Here is a 19889-nt window from a genome sequence, read left to right as displayed (position 1 = left end):
ATGCAATTTATATTCCCAGCGAAATATTCCGATGCCATGGAGGGCTCGCCCACATCCGTACATCCTCACATCCTCGCATCCTCACATCCGCTTACTTTATTACGTTCCACATCAAGTGACACGGGTAGAGATATGAAAAAGAAGAGAGGGATAGAGAGAGAGAGAAAGACGGCAGCCATTGAAGTGTGTTAATTATTCAAAGTTGCTCATACGCAACGTTGTCGCTGCCTGATATGCGCCATATACCTCGATATTCATGCATTGATGTGAGCCACCATATAGATTCCGGTTACGTAAGCGGCATTTCGTATGAGTATCCAGAAATCGTCGGCATCTCTTGAGGTGTTCTTGCCCCTTCCCCGTTCTCGTTCTCGTTTATGCAACCAGGCGCCCCACAACGTCCGTGTCTGTGCGCTTTTCCGTTTGGCATTTGCCGCTTGCCTCTTAACGAGTATCATGAATGTTAAATAAGCTTAAATTGATTGACAATTAAGATTTCGTTGTTGGCTGATGCGATCCGTTGCAGCTAAAGCCGTGTGGCAGTAGCCGCGATATGCATGTCATGTAAGCCACTCAATCAGTTCATTTAGATAGATAGTGGGCTTGACTAATTAACCTCAACCTCAAGCGGTACGTTGGAAGACAACAGCCGGGGGGATGCCACAATCTGGATGGCAAGGGACTGCCAAAAGTATGCTAGGAAAAAAGTGATACCACACGAAGTTTACAAAGAAATGGAAACAATGGGATAGCAGGGGATGCCAGAAAGGATAGATCGAATGGGAAGCTCTCTTCGGATTGAAGCCTCTTCCTTTGCTGGCACCACTCGACACTTCTCTGCGGTGCAAAAATGATAGGAAACATAGTAGGATTGTCATATCATATGTTTGTGCATACGAATGTGTTTGAATATGGATGGAATCGATAATATTGATTGAGTTTTGCTGCGACTTATTGCCATTTCTTGTTTCTGCGTGCAATATTGCTGGCGAAGGGGGTTGCGGGGGGTTGGGGTTCTGTGAGTCACTTGTGTAAAATATTTGCACTGTTTGTCATTACAAGTGATTGCCAGCAAATCATGTGCACATGTTCCAGAACACCCTCGATGAAGTCTCTCGATGGCGGGACCACATCGGATCTTCTCCTTCCCCCCTCGCCGCAGAAGCTAGTTTGGCGTGAATAATTCCACTAAATACAATAAAAACATTGCCCGCCTGCGGCATTAAGAATTTGCATAGAGATGAAAGCCGCCTCGCAGCCGGAACTGTGCCACACAAAAAAAGTGAAAAAATAAAGAAGAAAAAAAAGGAAGAAAATAAAGAAACGTTGATGAGTTTGCGGCTGTGCGGGGGGGAGGCTTCCGTCTAGGGTGGGTCACTCCTTGTTAGGCGCCACCACCGCCACCGCCACTGCCACTGCCAACGCCCTCTCCCCGGGGCCCAGGATGTAAATAATAAAAAGCACATTAAACAGCATTTTCTTTCATTTCGAAACGAAAACGAAACAATTCCATCTTCCCCACCCCACACCCACACACACACAGACACGAACAAAGGCTGACCGCTCTAGAAGTATGCTACGGCTGCGGCACGGCTGGCGACGCGACGCTTTGACACTTGCAACGGACGGACGGACTACTTACAGTGGGCCCGCATAACGGCGCTAGGGGGCACTCTGCCCGACTTGAGGCTCTGCGGGATGTACCTCCAAACGAGTGATTTTATCGATAATAATTTTCACTTTTTTGTGCAGCTATCGAGGTATCCTTTTGGTGTGCTTCCCATCTCGGGCCCATCAATCTCATTCAAACAAATGTTCCCTACATTTCTCTGAGATTCTTTGAGGGCATTGCCAGTTCGTGGTGGCTGCAACTCGTTCCAGGCTGCCGCAAAACTGTGCAAGCTGCTACTTGTGCCACTTGCTGCTGCATTACTGCCACGTTCCGCTGTTGCAGTGCTCTTCCGTGGCACGCCTCCACGCCATGCCACTCATTTTCACGTCCAATTTCGTTGGGCCCAAGAGGGCTTCCTGGCCGCACTTGAAAAATTTAACAGTTGCCGCAGTCAGTGCGCCTCCACCTGACTGCCGCTGCCAGCTTGGCTTTTATGATGCCACGGCACTGGCCAGCTCTCCCTCTCTCTTTCCCCCCTCTCTCTGTGCAGCAGCCGTCTCTGTCTGCTGTGAGTGAAATGAAATGTGAAATGTAATCCAGCATCATATGCCTTGTTTATTTGGCTGCTGGCTGCTGGCTGCTGTCTGCTGTTTCATCTGCAGCTGCAACTGCTGCGCTCCTGCCACCACTGGGACTCTGGCATCTCCCCGCCGTAATGTTGCCAATTGAGCTTGATTTGGGGAATGCTTTCTGACAGACTGCAAAATTAACTGATGCCACAAATAATGCCGAATGTTTGGTATTCGACAGACAGGAGAGGCAGGGCGCCATATCCTGTTGACGAGAGTTTCACATGTGGCAGACATGAGTTTTCACCGGCTGTTTTTCCGGTTAGTTCTCAGTAATCATTTGGTTTACCTCAACTTGCCCAACTGTAATCCGATTAGGGTCGGTCTAGCTTCTCTCGAGTCTCTGTGCTTCCTGGAACTGCTGTTTGCTGGATGCTCGGAAATCGTTTTAAGCTGATTTAACCAGTCTTACGGGGGAAATGCATTCCCCCCCCCCTAGAACTTGGAAGTTGTCCCGCCAACTTTTAGCCGTAATCTTTGGGCCCAAAAATTTCAAATGCAAGTCAAGTAATCAGGAATTCAGCCATCGACTGAGTAAATTTGCATTTCCGCTCCTCCAGCCTCCTTCCAGAGAACTTTAAGCGGCTTTGGCTCGCCTCGTTATACTCAATTTATAATTAATTTAATTTCAAAGAGTCGAGAATAATTGATTTCGGGCAGACAAGAAGAAAGGAAGGAGGGGCAAGGAAAGGGAAGCCGTGGCATGGAGCGGAAAATTAAGGTATTCATTGGCAACAATTGTTTCCGCACTGCCTCCAATCGGCGTCGTGCATCCACCATCTTGAGCTGATTTCACATTCAGGCTTCTCAGCGAAGAGTTCTCACAAGTGCCACAGAAAACACAGCCCGATATCTTTATAGTGGGGACTTTTCAATCGGTTGTGATGTACAAAATGAGGAGAAAGGCAGACCAATGCCAATCCGAACAATAATATTTGCCTTAGTTCAAGCCAATAATTGGAATATTGTGCACACTTATTTAAGCAGATTTAATGCCTATATTTTGTATTCAAAATAATATCATTCGGTACAGGGATCCGCCAAAAGCGTTCACTGTTTTCCACTCCACGACTACTCGTCGAACAGACTCTCTCGGATATACTCTCGATGGATGATGATGGCTCGTTGAGCACTATAATTCATACAAGTACGTTTGCCGTATGCAAATGCTGTTTAAGGGGGGGGGGACCGGGCATAATCTGCTGACCTATGGATATGATAGATGGACTGAGTCCCGGAATTTGCATAAGCCCGATGCCGTCGCAGTGCAGAAGCAATCTTCGCCGCATTATCCGGTATCTGCATATAGTAGTTCTCGAACTCTGTGTTTGTGTGTATCTAATGGCCAAGTAGAGCAAACGGAGTCAGGATCAGAGCTCTGCGAAGGTGCATTCTGATGAGCCGGGAGTGCAGTTCGCCAATAGAGGGGCGCGAAAGGGGGCGGAAGGGTATGGGTATGGGTGGAGGAGCGAGGTCGAGTGCTGGCTAAATATGTAAATTAATGAAACCAAGCCGAATGCTGCCGCGGGCCCTGGTACTCGTGCAGGTTTCCCCTTTGAACTATTTTTGGGTTTTGGCGTTGACGAGCGAAGGCTGAAGCGGCACTGGTGGCAAGTGCGGCTAACAATGCCGCACTTGGAAGGTGGCAGGGTGGCCGGGTGGCCAGGGGGTCACACTTGACATAACAGCCGCAATAGCAGCTAACAACCTACGCGGCAGCGACAATAAAAGCAACCAAAGGACGACTAGCGAACAGCGAACTGCACTAATAACTGACACACAATGACATGAAAACAGTTCCTAATAAACACTCGAAAGCGTGTTTTGCCTCCTTGCTTCCACTTCAATGCGGTAACCCTAGACACACAGAGACACAGAGGCACTTGCAACCCAATAATAACTGTGACCGCATTGCGTATACGTCATGTGGCATTGCCACAACAATGGCCGCGACACTGCCGACGAGGCAAAGTTTTTAATTTCCTGGCTATATTTATTTTAATTACATGCGACTAACACTCGAGAGCACACGCCGCCACGGAGCTGCGGCTTTTTAATTAATGAGCAGTTAATGAAACTACAAATGTCGAATGCAGGCTGCACCTCCCCAGTCCCCACCCACTCCCCACTCCCGTATGTTCAGGCATTTTTTTGCATGTCCTAATTGAGTTTTTATTTGTTTGTCTGGCATTTTATTCGGTTGGTTGTTTGTCTGGGATTTTGGCTAATTGTTGGTCAATTATAATTGTGGTTGAATGACGGGAAAAGCAATAGATGAGACTGTACCATTTTGCTGACCGACCCAAGGCCATTTCGACAACGAACTTGGGTCTCCCCATGCACTTCTGGTGCTTGTTCTCTGAAGAGCCAAGGCACTGCTTCTATAACCCGTAAATACTTCTGTTAACTGCACTTTCCGCTGTGCCCATGACCCTGCTAATGGCTTGCCCCACACTCCCGAACCAATGGCACTTTCGCTTTAATTCGAGCTTTCTTATCATCACAAAACTATCGTTTTATGGCCCGTACGCAAACGACAGATATCTTTGAATGGCAATAAATTATTTTCGAATGCTTCAGCAGTGCTCCGGCGTATCTGCACGTCATTTGTCATTCGGTAATGGACGGTAATGGATATAGACGCTATACAGACACTATCACTAACAATCGAATGCCTTTATCTGCAGCATGTTTATTTTTCGCTCTCTCTCTCTATTCGCTAATATAAATCACTTGGCACATCGGCGTTATCGAGCTCCCAGCCCACGCCACTTGGCATGGGAATCCGCCGAAAATGAGCAACAACCAAATTCAAGTTTCGCGAATAATTGGGGGGCTAATAATTTTTTAATTACTTTTCTTACAGGCTGCGATTAGTGTGTGTCCGCTAGGTGGAGAACGCCCACACGGCGTCTGGGGAATTGGCTGAAATTGATGGTGGCCAGAGGGCTCCTGCAGAAGGGAGCCACAAAATGTAAAATTCTGCTAAAGTTAGGAAAGGTTTTTAGCAACCTGAACAATCGATCCCCATCTCCCACACGAACACAACACACAGATATCCAGTGGAATTTGTGCCAAAGCTCGACACTGATTTTGCCTAAGCGATAAAGTCAGGGAAAGGGTCCTTAATGCCCAGGACAGAGCAGAGCAGGGGCGCAGAGCAGGGGCGCAGGGCGGACCAGGCCAAGCATAACAGTTTAAATGCGAGCTGGGTCTATTAAAAAACCAAATGGAGTACACACCAGCACATATCCACTTAAGGGGGGGTGGCACTGGCGCTGGCAGGGTGGCTGGGTGGCTGGGTGGCTGGGAGGAGTGGGTGGGGGTGGGGGCGACATGCCAACACAAAAGCCAACATGCAATTTATGAAGCAGCTTTTTGCTGGCGGGCCCGAAATGCTCGTTTGAAGCTAACGAAATGCTGCAGATAGGGCCCGACCTGCCCGAGAACGAGGGGGCGAGGGGGGGATGACAGAAGCGTAAGCAGGAAAGCGTAAAAAAAACATCAAGTACAGGAATGCGACTTGATTACGGGGCGAGCCAACGAAGCGGAAATGCTCTCTCGACATTCGACTTGTCGGTGATTGATCGGCAATATAAGAATGAAACGTTCTACAGTATTTCCCAATTGTAGCCATTCGCAGCTGGATGTGGGCTATAGAACTCATCAGGAATACATTCGTAGATAGTCCGATTCGCAGATTCGCAGATTCGCAACGGGCTCGCCTGATACATAGATTGTTCTCGTTTTTCCTGCGAAGAGTCTGCGAAGGACCCCATAGTCACGTTGACAAAGGGCACAAAAGAATCTAGCAATCTCTGCCAGCACAAAGAGTAAGATGGGACGAGTCAGGGGGTCAGAGCAGCTTAGGTGAGTAGTGCAGGCCCTGAAGTCTGAGGATGGGGCGGTCGTGTCTCCAGGGAGAGCGACGCCAGTGGCCAATTGTTTGCCTGAAGAACACTCCAAAGTACGTACATACAAGCCTATTGAATTTGTAGTAACAAACATAAACATATCCGCGATGCGGGGCCTCCTCTGTGGCAGCTTGCTTTGGTAGAAAAATGATATGCTGAAGCCATTTGTTATCCTTAAGCCAATTTGGGCAGGAGTCAGAGCCACCATTCACTTTCCACCGTCTCCCATTCGAAACTCTGTTACGTGGCATCCGTGATCCGAATCTCACGGCAGCCGGCTAAAAGTTGCATGCAGCCAGGTCAGGGAAAGTTACCTCTACCCCTGGCTCCACTCCCCTGCACTTCACTTCACTCCACTCCACACCACTCTATTCGATCCAGTACAGGGGTCAGCCGTTTTTATGTTTTTGGCTTTTCGATACGTGAAGCTCAAGTGCAATTTTCAATGCTGCATTTATTACAGCAGCTCCTGAAATGTTGCAAAAGTTATAGCTCCGTCCCGTGCCCGTGCCCGCCCCGGCCCCGGCCTTTGTTCTGTGCCCCATGCCTCATATATTATTTGGCTCCACAACAAAGGTGGCACAGAAATGGCTTTCGTGTCGAGGGCTGCAACTCTTTGTGTTTCCAATATTTGGGTCTCCATTTCAAGTGCTTTTTTTGGCTATTTAATTACACTTCTCTCAAGTTTAGAAAATGGCCCCACAACGAAGTGTTGCATTTCGATTTTGGGAAAGTCTTTAAATTTCGTTTCGGGCGGAGGAAGTTAAGATTAAAAATTCATTCGTTTTTCATCAGACAGGCAGCTGTGTGTCCCATTAGCTAATGAGGCATATATTGTGTGTATCGAATGGAATATCGAATCAATGGAAGAACAGCTTGTGGAACAGATCCCATCCAGCTGGTTCCGAGCGGCATCAGCTAGGAATAAATACTGTTTATGGGGCTTTATAGAGCCCGTTTTTTATGTGGGTTTCAAACTTGTTGGCAAAATAATAGCACCACCCCCGAAAAGGCATAAATAGGGAGCCCTTAACCCTTTCGCCTGACACAGTTCTGTCCGTCCTCGAACCCGGACTTGAGCTACCTACCCGTACCTACCCTGTGGCCCTGTTCCCGTAAAGCAATTGTCCGCGACCCAGAGCAGAAAGCAAATAATTTTGGCAGCGAAATGTCACATTTTATTGTTTGTTCCATCATATTGGGGCTGGTGGCACCGAAAGTAGGGCAGACCCAAGTCAGAGGCCCTTCATGCCATGGCCTAATAAAAGTGCGAGCCGGAGTAGGAGTCGGAGCGGGAGGAGGAGGAGGAGCAAGAGCCGGACTGTGCCGACATTTGAGCAAAACACGACCCAATTCCAGACGTGCCTTATCGCAGGGCTCGAGTCGGGGACTTCCCGGACAAAAGAGCAACAAACAGCAGTAGCAGAAGCTAAATAATAATAGAAAACAAAAATGTGTCACGACTCATGGCAGAAGCAACAGCAACAGCAACAGCAGCAATAATTACAATACGAGTAGCAACGATAACTATAACACGTCAACATTTAACAAATTGTTATGCAGATTTCGTGGATGGGAATTTCCCATGAGCTTTCTTAAAGGCTGGCGGAGGAAAACCCAGGAGTGTACCCCCTCCACCCCCAATTAGAAGCGATTTCCGCTGGCGCCCAGCACACGCAATATTGAATCAATTACAGAAATGGCTCCCCCGCCGCTCCCTATCTGGGGAATCAATCTGATTACAATTGAACATAAATTGGACTTGCCCCAGTCCCAGTCCCAGTCGCAGTCCCTCTCGCAGTCCCCTCCCCGCACCATCCACAAGCACGAAAGGGATACCATCTTTGTGGAAAAGTAATACCAAAGTTAGGAGCAAGTTTTTTAAAAATGTATGCCAAAAATTCTGGGAAAGTTGTGATGAATATACAGCTGTAACCCACAAGAAATGGGGCACGGGTACGGTAATGAGAGTGTGCCAGAGTCCTCCCCACATCACATCCCTCGGCAGAAGGGTTTCCGCCTGGCCGCAAAAACCAGTGACGTAAAAACTTTCCATTCATCAAGGAAAATGGCTTTGAAGTTTCCACTGAAGTTCTAGCGAAACTAAGATGGAAATTAACTTGGAATTTTGATGATATTTTCTGGCTCTTTTTCCGTCGCTGCTGACTAGTGACGTCATCGACATAATTACGTATACGCCGTGTACAGCGGCCCCTATCTGCCAGGCAAGGGATGGCGAGGTGTTGGATGGAGTTTTGGTCTCCGGCACTGCCTGCCGTTGCCATTGAATGTCATAAAAATGTGTTTGAGGTAAGGTTAACAATAACAAATAAACATGTGTCTCTGTGTCTGTGTCTGCGAGTGTGCTCTGTGTGTGTGCAAATGTGCAAAGGAGAAGCGAAAAAGAGGGAAAAGTGTAAACAAATGTAGAGCGTTGTTGGGTGGGAGAGAGCCCGTGTGGATGTGTGTGTCCGTGTTTCTATTCATTTACAAAATGCTGGCAAAAGTTGTGGCAATAAGACCAAGATGACGACAACGACATGCAGGAGGTGGAGCAGCAGGGGCAGCAGGGGCAGCGGGAGGGGGCAAAAACAGCAGGCGGCGGTGTGGCAGGAGTAGGACGAGTGGCAGATGGTATGGGCGTTACTGGCTTTTCACATTCGTTCGTTTTTTTTAAGTTTTACGCTTTTATTTGCACACTCGCACACAGCTGTGCAGCTATTTACATATGTATGTGTGGGAGGATCACACAAACACACACACACACACACACTCACCTATGAATATATTAAATATAATTTGATTGAATGACGAAACCGAAAACATGTCCCATTCCATTCAAGATTGCATTTTGTAATTTATTTACGATTTAAATTCGAATGGAAAAAGGGTTTTCTTTGTGTAAAAAATAGAAAATTAACTGAATTTAATTCCCCAGAGTCGGTTAGCTGTGTTTCAGTAGCCAAAAAAACCCTTAAATGCCCGTATCCCTACTCATAAAATCTCGCAAAATATTCTGCAACTAAAAGCATAACAAATAAATGAAAAATTCCACAATTTTGTTGTAGAAAATATTTCGTTTCGTTTCGGTAATCCTTTGAGGGCTTTTTGTAGATGTTCAACCCTTCGTAACCTGGAGAATGTTTTTAATTTTTTGATGCCTGCCCCAACAGAAAATTTTCACAAATAATTTCAAGTTGCCACATCTCGAGATGAATTCCTGCGCTGACGCCATCCTTTTGTTAACTCGACTGACTGACGCACGACATATCGTACGAGAATGTGTACATATTTGTCTAGAATAAGAATTAAGTGAGAAAGAAACTCTTTTGCAGGGCAGGAAGCAGGAAGAAGGAAGAAGGAGGAGCCTCTGCCTAGCTTAAGCGCTTCTCATGGCGAAAATTATGTACATATACTCGTCGTACAGCATAATTCTGAGCTTTCTACACACTCGCCCACACACACACACTCAGAGGGGGGGGAAGGAACATGTCTATTTCGCCCTGGTTTCATTTCCGCTTCCGCCGCACCGTCTTCGTCTTCGTCTGCGTCGCAGATGTGGGGGCGTGTTCATAATTTATTTCTGGGTAATTGACAGTCAAGTTAAATGCTTTATGGATGCGAGTGGCCAAAATGCTGTAGTTCCAGCGAACATCACCTTAAAGAAGTTCGGCCCACCCAGCCTGCCCTCAGCCTGCCCCCAGCCTGCCCCCAGCCTGCCCCCAGCCTGCTCCCCGCCTGCCCCCCGCCTGCCCCCAGCCTGCCCCCCGCCTGCTCCGCTGTTAAATGATGCGTAGCATTTCACACTCAATTTGTGTCCTTCCCGACGAGAATGAGAATGGGGATGCGGATAAAGAGCTATTCGTGGTTTATTAATGTCAAACTTATGCAAATACACATTTCAAAATTGACAGCCAACGGCTTACAAATTAATTAATGCCCCATTGGGCAGGCACTGTCCGAGGCCGTGGTCAAACACCAAGAGGAGATTGTTACGTTCCGGTCTAAAGTTTTTGCATTTCCTTCTTTTCTCTGAACTCGTGCTGGCACAAAGTTTTCCAACTGCGGCAAAAGTTTTCCTTTTCTTTTTTCACTCGCAGCAGGCGTGCAGCAGGGAAATGCACAAAGTGAATTAATTCAGGCCGAAGGTAACAAATGATGATAAATAGTTGCCATGTCAACGACAGCCCCGTACCACCAGCCTCTTCCAGCAATCATGGCTGAAATGTATCCTTAATGATATTTTCATTAAAATTCAGCTTTCAGTTTCCCGTTTCAAGCAATCAACTTGGAAAAGATGGAATGTCTAGTCTGCATATATGTACATATATGTACATAGATACAATTTGTAGCTATGCATAAAGATATTTCGCATGAAGAAAATAAGGAATAATAGGACATTGCTCACAGCTGTAGTCTAGTACTAGTACTAGTAATACGCGTACATATATGTATCTGGTACAAATTTGTCCTTTATCGATTCCAGATATATGAAAATATGGTTTTCTCGAGACAAAGACATGGCATTTCCTACCATTTCTGCAGACAGTCAAGGTGGCATGAAGGTGGCGCTCGGTAAATAAATAATTTTAAAGATATGGATTCGACAGGGCTGTGATGCATGGCCCATAAAATATAGCCAGTGAAATAATACATAAATGGCCCCCTTTTTTGTCCCATTTTTCCATATAATTAGTCTCGATTCTCCAGTACAAATAATGGGATTGCGATTCCCTGAAACACTCAGTACTTTATAAATCCAATCATACCTGGCATCACCTTCTATATATCTTTATAATTCTACGTAACGACAATGAAAACAGTTTGGGGCATTTCCATGACAAGTTTACGAGTGCTATGTTCGATTTGCTGCGGTCGTAAACTGCTGTGGAATGAATGAGAGTGATCTAGAACGGACTCTGCCATACCCCGTACTCAAACCAGAGAGAGAGAGCCTCTGAAAAGCTGAGGGATCGATGGAGTGACTCCACAGCTGTTTCTGCTACTTACATATTGGTAATCGTGGTTCAGTGGCAGTCTAATATTGCCCCATTCTATCGATGCATGGGTACCAAAGGAGTGAGGCCATCTGGCAGCTCGGGGCCACTTGTCTCCATCATCCCCGACATTTGTCAAATTGTGAAATTTCCAAAAGAGCTTACGATGCTGACATGGCTAACTGGGCTGCCGCTCAGAGCGGGTCAGATCTGGTCGGGCTGCATTTTCTCTGGGATTAGCCGAGACTCAATTGTGCAGAGATTGGACTGCATGAAAATGTAATTCGGGATGCATTCGTTACTCGTACTTTCATTGGAGCAGTGTCCTTATTTGTGTGCATGCCTGATGATTGACGAGTGCAGACGTGCGGCGTGCGGCGAGCGGCGAGCGGCGAGCGGCGAGCGGGCTGTGGTAAAGCGTTTTCGGTGGGTGGGTAATTGATTTACCAAATAGAAATGCAGCCCCTAGCCCTTACCTCCCCGTGCCCACCGGTGTCGATGTCCCCTACTTGGATTGGATGTCAGACAGGCGATATAATTTCGGGCACGTACAAAACCATTTCCCATGTTGTGTCCCATCCCTTCGCCCGTGTTTCTCCCGCTTTAAATTCCTGTGCCTGTCTCCGTTTCAGTTTCTGTTTCAGTTTGGGGCTCAGTTGTAATTGCCACATCGTCGCCCTGTAGTTTGCAATGGACCGAAGTAAATTGGTGTGACAACCGCAAGGGCCACGTGGGGCAATAGGCCATGTTTCGCATTTGTTTCAGTTTTCGAGGCAATCCCCAGCACGTTCGGGGCATGAAAATACATTTCTAATAAAGAAACCAACACGTTTCCATACCCCTCAACGAGGGTCTTATCGTTCTGTCAGTCATTTAAATGTGCCACATCGATTTCTGATCACTCTCCTAAATTAAAACTCAGCTTTCATACTCATGTACATGCCATATATGGAACGTCGTTTTCAGACAAGTTTTTGGGTGACAAATATGCCTCATAGTCAAAGGTATGCATTTTTTCTCTGACCAAAGAAATAGCTTGTTTCATTTGATATTTAAAAACAAGTTTCACCATACTAAGACCTCATTATATGCACAATGTTAATTTGTTTCAATTAAAACGATGTGGAACAAGTACTTATATGTAAACCAGTTCAACTGCTTTTATAATCTCCAAATTCCTAAGAATTCCTAACTTTAGAACCCTGACTCTCTGACTCCACAGGGTATGCCCGGCTTCGACCAACCTGAAGCGTTTCTTCTGGTCTCATTCTGTATGGTTTTATCATATCTCGTATATGTCTTTATACATATCTCTATACACTCTATGGTGGCTGTTGTTGTTGCTCATTTGTTTGCTGCTTACTTGGCAGATTCTTTGGGGAATTTAATGATTCTTTCGTGTTTCCGAAAAAAAACCTCGTTTATTTCTGGCTCTAGAGAATATATTTTTTTTTACTTACAGATCAAAATCGAGCATAGAAATCGATAACGCCCCAACGAATCCTCCTCTGCGGCCAAGAATTTGGCTGCAATTTGGCTTAACGACCCGTTAACAACTGAATATTTGAATATTTAAATAAAATCTTATAAATACAAATTTGTTTGTGGCGGCTACACGCACACACCCACCCATACAGGCATACACACATACATACATATATCGAATATAGATCCAGTACAGGGGCCGACATATAGAGCTGTATATCCAATAAAATCGGACGTTGTTTCCGCCGCCAAAAAGCCCGAAAACCGAAAAAGCCCAACAAAAACAAATATTCCCCTAGTAAATAAAATTCGATTTTGTTTTGGTTTTTCTTTTTCTTTTTCGAAATTTTTGGAAAATGTGTAGTGCAATATTTGCAGTTTGCTTAGCCCTAGGCTCAAAATGTTTACGAGGGGTAATACATATATGTATGTGCTTCTAGATCTTTTAGTATTATTTCGCTTACACGCACCTCACTGCCTGGATTTTGTTGGTGTTTTCTTTGCCGTTGTTGTTGTTGTTGCCTCTGCCACTGGTGTTGGCCCAGGCCACGAGCACAGTCAGCAGTATTCAAATTGTACGATATTGGCCTGTTTTGCTCGACTTGTTTGCAGAATATTAGTATGATTTCTTTTTGTTTTATTTGCTTTGTTTTGTTCTCTGTTTGAGCGTTCCAACTCCAAGCTCACAGCACTCACAGATACACTTGCGAAAAAAAAAAATACAGATAGAGATACAAATTGAGATAAAGATATACGCTAGTGGGGCCGCTCGACCGTCCCTCGCCGCCTAGCTTAACACCGCATCGAATGAACTTGGTAATTCTCACGCGTTCGCCTCACGCGTTCGCGTTCGCGTTCCCGCGCCGAGCGCAGCCGATTTAGTTATCCACGTCTCGCCAAAGTACAACCAACAGCGCCGGCTTCTTATCCGCAACTAACGGCGGCAGAGCAGAGCAGAGCATCCAGCACCCAGCACCCGGAGCACGGACGGACGACGAGCGATGGAGAACGGAACAGCACGGAGCGGACAGCAGCAGCGTTCCCGAACGAGTGAGCGAACATCGTCGTCGTCTTTGGTGTTGTCGTTGTCGTTGTCGTTGTCGTCATCGTCAATCGCCAGCGTCGTGGCTTGTGCGAAAAGCGTTGTTCTGCACGTAACGTAACAGACCGATAACAGTTCTCTGTTAGCCAATGTTCTTCCTCCCTCACTCGCTCGCTCGGTCTGGCATGGCCAAACTGTTGCCATTTCGTGTGCATGTGAGTAGGTTGGTAGGTCACTGCCTTGTGTGTGTGCTAGTGTGGGTGTGTATCTGAGACAGCCACTGTGTACGTTCCAGGCATAAGTTCATTAACGACGGCCACTTCGCGCAACAGTTTCGCTGTTCCTCTGTTTGTTTGTCTGTGTGTTGTGCGTGTCGTGTACATGGCTTGTATCTGTTACCGTTACGCGCCCCACACCACCGCACCACTATGCTCGAGAATACACAAATTTGGGGGTAATTGCCGGGGGAGAAACAGCAAGCTCGTATTAATGAATCCCCCCCCGATTTGCACGTGCTGCCGCAGATTCCTTTGTGCGCTCGCCCGCCCCCCCAACGCGCGTTCCATCCCATCCTAGAAAGGGTTCATACGCGGTTTTCGAAGGGCGGCCGGATGATTGAATGGGATTCTATGGGAAATGGAAAACTAACCGAACTAGAGTGGGTTGTTGCAGACTGGGGTTTCGGTTTTGGGGTTTGGGGTTTGCTGCCCGAAGCAATCGAAACAATGAATACAAATAAGGCCTGCTGGCTCAAAGGGTTCAATCGGATTTCTTTACACTCGTTCTTGGATAAATAATGTATTGTATAGCTGAGCAGTTCTTTGGCTTTGAGTGACATGTGTACATATATAGTCCCGGGATTGCAATTAATTTGATCTGCTAAGCTATTGATTGGATTCAATGAAAACACTTAAGCACTCGAGTAATTCCAAAAAAATACAGACAACAACTTTGACCTGACCATCAGTACTTTAGTGAAAGGATGGGATTTTAATTCCGCTACTAAAAATTTAATGGACAATTTTTAGTTATATCTGAATTGGTTACAAGACAATACTATAATCTTTATTTAATCAAAATTACTATTATTTCTACCTATGTTTAGATAAATACCAGATGGATCGATAAATGAACATCTAGATTATAATCGATGATAATATGTGGCGGAAAACAGTCTATTGTTGGAATTGCCCCCTGATTCCGCATATTATATTACAGATAAATCTAAATGTCTGCGCACAACTATAGGTATATTCCAAACTCTAAACTATGCCACTTAATTTTGGTGTTCCCAACAGCCCCTCCCAATCGCTGGGGGGAGTCGAATTGTAATTAATTTGTGCATGTGACGAGCGCATTAACTGCCGCCGCGACCGCAGATGCTGCACGGCTGTATCTGGCAGAATTTAGCGGCCGCTTTATGGCCATCTAATTAGCTGGTCGGAAGGCACTGGCCAAATCCCAAATTAATTGGGAATTAAGCGCACCGAGAGCAGTGCCACGCGACCCTCTCCGCGATAAATGTGGCCATAAAACAGTGGCCGAACGGGGTCGTGGCCCCTGGCCCTGGTTCCGACTGCTTCGAAGTATGCAAATAATAAAACCGAAATTTGATATTGATTCTTTCTCTATGGCAGTAATAAAACATACACGGCCATTCTCCTACTGCCGCCCCCAGGCCAGACGGGAATCGTAAAAGGAAAATGTGAAAAGTCGGGCCAGGACACACGCAGAAGGGAGAAGCCTCTGGCATAAACTATATTTAACAATATGTTTATATGGTTTATGTTTTTGTCCCGGTCAGCAAATTTGTACTTTTATGTTTGTATTTCAAATATGCAGACGGTTGGGGATGGGCACGGGGAGAATGAGGGCCCTAGGAGGGCCCTTTGCAAGAGCTATCCACTCGAGACAAATATCCCTCCGGCTCAAGCAGACGTGTATTTACGGGGCTGGGGGTCGAGTGGGGTAAACTTTTATTATTTGCCCAGCTAGAAAATTATGAGAGTCGAGATAAGTCGAAATTGGCATACTCTTCAGTGGGCTCGCAAGTCCCTGGCTGGCAGTAGGAGAACTCACGCTTGTTTTTCCTTCCTGCGATATTAATACCCAGAATTCCTATGCAACCCATTGTTGTGGGTCGAACGGCTCATCAAATCGTCCGAATCGCTGATTAAAGGAAATTAGTTGAGGGATTTTTGGCTGGATAAACACTCGTGGATGCCGGTCTCCTCGTAATCCACAAATCCATTTCCCATTTGATTAGCCAGCATATTTATCACTAAGTAGCCAAAAAGTAGTTTGTCTAGGCTCATTCCCCATCCCCCCCCCCCCTCTCCCACTCCCCTCGTGTGAGCTTTTCTCATTGTTATGCGTGCTATGCACAATTTTTCTATTTTTGTTATTGCAAGTGTTTGTGTGTGTTTGTGTTTGTGTTTGTGGGGGGTGGGTACATGCGTGCGATTTATTTGCTGTCACCACAAGCACCAGCACAAACATCAACACAGATACACAGATACACGCACACATTAGCAGAGACTTTCGCACCCTCAGCCAACACTTCGGGCCGCAAATTAACCCGGGCACGTAGCCCGCTTAGGCGGCCTAATCAAATAGAAGCGCCGAAATCAAACAACGACATCAGCACTGGAGCACCAGAGCGCCGGAGCCCCAGCACGAAAAGCTAAGTAAATATATGTGCTTGACACCCACAGAGTGGCGGAGTTTTGTACTACCGCAGTCCAGACGCACAGTTGAAGGTCCCGGGGTGAACTGCCTGCCCCTAGCGGCAGAGGTAAAAGGCTCGACAAATAACGAAAAACTTTCGAAGAGATCGCTGCAGAGTCTCGGTCTGTTAATGAGGTCTTATTGCTTCTAAGTTCTACTAAATTGTTATTGGCTACAGAAGGCATGGCCACAAAGGCTACTCATTTGGATGCCTTCCAAAACGCTCTCCAATGCACACATTGCACATTGTTTCCTTTGGAAGCTAGTAGTCGTTGCTCCCATAGGGAAGTGGGAACGGAGTGCATTGTAAAACCTGTTCTGATCGAGGAAAAGCTACCTGGAGCTTTCCCTGCTCTCTGGCTCCGTTGCTTCGATTTGTGTGATTTGCACAGCCTCTGATCGAGTAAAAGCTTCCTGGAGCTGCAGCTCGCTCTCCCATTCGATTAGTGGCCAGCATAAACAGCAAAAGCTCTCTTCTCTTCGCTGCTTGCATACTTGCACTCACACTGCTTGGTGTGGCGTGTAAGTATGCTATGTTTGTGGGATGCTCGCTGTGTTCGGGTGTATTAATTAGACCCGCTCCCCCCCCGGCTAAACCGATTTCCCCCCCAATGAGCGGCTGAGTGCTGGGCGGCGGGTGGGCGGTGGTGCCAGTAAATTGAGTGGCTCTACATGATGAGTGGCATTTGTTATTCGCTTTCGCTCTGCTCCTGCTCCTGCCTGTGCTTGTGCTTGTGCTTTGAGTGGCTGGCACTTGAGTGGCGCTAAAGTCGTGGAAATGAGCTATCAACAGCTGCCGCCCCGGGATGTTTGCTTGCTCGGGCAACAGGCGGTGTGCATGGAAAGCGGTTGTTGACATTCTTTAACATTTCTGTTGACTAGACGGCCTCCCAGCACGTGCTCAGGACTCGGCTCCAGCCACAGAGTCAGAAACATAGCCAGAGACCGAGGGACACAGCTGAGCATGCATATTTCATGGCATAAGCCAGGGCTCGGGCTCGGCCCCACTCCAAGTCGCTGCCGGGGCAGATGATTCGGGGAGCCACAACATCATTACAAACATCTCCGGCCCTTAGTTTACTTTGCTGTTGTTTCCGCTGTTGTTCCTTCATTTATTTATGCACAAATATCCCACAGAAGGTGCAGGCGTCGGCAGCAACAGCTGCAGATGCTCAATTCAATCAATTTAAATCTTGTTGGTTTTCCGAGCTTCAGATTCAGGCCACACGACGCAAATTCCTGATTTTCAGAACTTTTCCGTCGAACATTTCCCTGCAATGCTCCTCCAAGGCCAGAATGCGTCTAGAAACGGGAGAGAAAATGGAAGAGAAACCTTAAACCTAAACACATTTGCATTCTTGTGAAATTTATTCAATCGGAAAGGGAATTTCGAGCGGAACTCTAACAAAAAAGGATTTACAGTAGAACTATCAATCCGGCTAGAGTTATGGCTCATAAGATCACAAAGAAATTGGGTAGAAACTAAGTGAAACATCTTGTACGTTTCGCGTCCTGTTCCAATCTTCGTGGGATTTGCTAATTGCCATAAAGGTTCCAGAGCTTACAGTTTCGATCGTATTCAAATCCATATGATTGGGGTTCCAGCATCCTGCCTGGCCTGGCTGAAATACCAAAACCGAGTAACACCCCAGAGAATGGACTTTTAGACGTGGCTTTAAATTGTGCTTAAATGTAATATTTGTTTATTTTATTGTACTCCTTTTACTCCTTCTTCCTTTTTTTACTCTGCTTACACACTAAAAACCAGTGACAAATCAGACCCAGACTTCCTCTTCTTTCTTCATTCATTCCTTCCTTCCATTGTTTTGTCCTTCCTTTCCTTTATGTTTCGCCCTCATGCTGGCTCGTATTTTGGTTTATACTCGTATTTGCCTTAATCTGCGTAAATTGTATTTCATTTGATTCCATTTCCCCCCCTGGGTGGAGTGTGGGGGGGGGGCGGGTTCCTGCCCCTGCAGACACTCAGACAAAGGGATGCCGCGTGCGTCGCTTGGCCTTCACGGGATACTCGTAGCCCTCGAAGTCGTCGTCCATTTCGTCCTCCTGGTGCTCGTGGTGGTGGTGGTGGCTGCGACTGTGGTGCTTCTTGGGCGGCTCGTGGTGCTCCTTGACCGGCACCGGAATGGGCAACGGGACCTTCTTAATGACCGTCTTCGTGTGGATATGTGTGTGGTGCTTCACCGGCACGTGTATGCGGATCCTGTAATGGAAGGGATATGCTCATCAGCTTCATGTGGCACGAAGTGTGTCGTTAAAGGCGTGCCAGGGACTTCGGTGGAAAGGAACCTGCTTCTTACTTCAGCTTGTCGCTTGATGGATGGCCGCCAGCCAGCGTGAACATCACGCAAGTGATAAACAGAAAGCTCAGCGCCTGAAAGGAAACGAGTGCAAGGATTACGATTCGGTCCAGTACAGTACATGCGGGGTTACGTCCTGCCTAGAAGAAGGACCACCCCGACCTCCACTCTCCCTGCCTGGCCGATCGCCTTCCTCCTCGGCCGACTGCTTTTGATGGGGCCGTGACAGAAGCTGTCAGCAGCACGGGAAGGACGATGGGGGTGGAGGTCAAGCCGTTTTGGGGCTTCCCCTGGGATTATCGGTAGTGGATTCAGCGGGCAAGAGTCCATCAAATCATTTAATCAAATGGTTTTCCGTTTAGCTGCGAAAATCCTGAATAATTTTCTTTGGAAGTCCCATTTTAAAAACAGCAAAGCCTCTTGATGGGGGAGATTTTTGTTGAAAACATAAAAAAAAACAAATGAGTTTTTATCTATTTAAATCCATGAAGACTGGGATAAATTGCCACCATTTTCCTTAAGCAAAAGATTGGTAAATTATTTAATCATGACTTCGATATTCAAGGAATGGCTCCAAATAATGTCTTTGAATGGATATCCCCATGCCAGCCCCACTGGTGGTGCCCCTTCGGCAAAGTGACTTTCCCTTTGTTGCACAATTTGGTTGAATTAACTGTTTATGGGCCAACGGAGAGTTCTTTTCATGTTCGATCGTAAAAAAACCAATTATGTTTTTGTGGTTTTGTCCATTTCATTTCATCATTTCTGTTTCTGTTATGTTTTACTCATTTCACGCGCGATTGAAGAAAACTTCGTTGCAAAATGGAGCGGTTTTTATTCTCGTATTTTTTGGCCACTTTTTTTCGGCGGAGTTATGTGCAGACTTTCTAAGGGGAGTTCAATTTTTACAAGGTTTTCCCCTTGCATATTTATTCACTTTTTTTTTTTTTTTTTTCTCTGCTTTCGGCAAACGCGAAGATTTTTGGTTTTTCGAGTATTTGCACTGGCTTTTTCATAGACCTTTTCTTTGGCGCAGGGAGGACTTACTCCTTGGGGCAAATGCATTGTTGTTCGCGAATTAATTCGTATCTTCTGACGCTGCTGTTGTTGGATTTGATTAAAAGTGCGGATTTTGGTTGACCATCGTCGACGCGTGTGGAAGCGA

General features: G+C 46.4%; 2 protein-coding genes across 3 annotated transcripts in view; both read right to left on the bottom strand.

Moving 5' to 3' along the window:
* Positions 1-13681, bottom strand: part of LOC108158995 (potassium voltage-gated channel subfamily KQT member 4) — a 33268-nt gene extending 19587 nt beyond the window's left edge. The window contains exons 1-2 of one of the 2 annotated variants that reach the window (XM_033390386.1): positions 13465-13681; positions 13108-13340 (exon numbers count right to left, since the gene is read on the bottom strand). The gene's annotated coding sequence lies outside the window, so the exon portion shown is untranslated. Of the gene's footprint in view, positions 1-13107 lie in introns of both variants that reach the window. The other variant, XM_033390385.1, reaches the window with a different exon arrangement.
* Positions 13682-18366: 4685 nt separating this feature from the next.
* On the bottom strand, positions 18367-19889 carry LOC108158435. The gene is made up of 3 exons (XM_017290718.2): positions 19772-19889; positions 18725-18798; positions 18367-18627 (listed from the first exon to the last, which is right to left on the bottom strand). The coding sequence occupies exons 1-3, from the start codon at positions 19787-19789 to the stop codon at positions 18390-18392; spliced, it is 330 nt and encodes a 109-aa protein (XP_017146207.2). The 5' UTR covers positions 19790-19889; the 3' UTR covers positions 18367-18389.

This window comes from Drosophila miranda, chromosome 3 (genome assembly GCF_003369915.1).
Source record: "Drosophila miranda strain MSH22 chromosome 3, D.miranda_PacBio2.1, whole genome shotgun sequence".
NCBI lineage: Eukaryota > Metazoa > Arthropoda > Insecta > Diptera > Drosophilidae > Drosophila > Drosophila miranda.
This window is presented reverse-complemented; position numbering and strand designations above follow the sequence as displayed.

Excerpts from the sequence above, each read along its gene's own strand:
- LOC108158435 (XM_017290718.2), bottom strand. Across the intron at positions 18,628-18,724 it reads CCATCAAGCGACAAGCTGAA|GATCCGCATACACGTGCCGG; the intron begins GTAAGAAGCAGG and ends CTTCCATTACAG.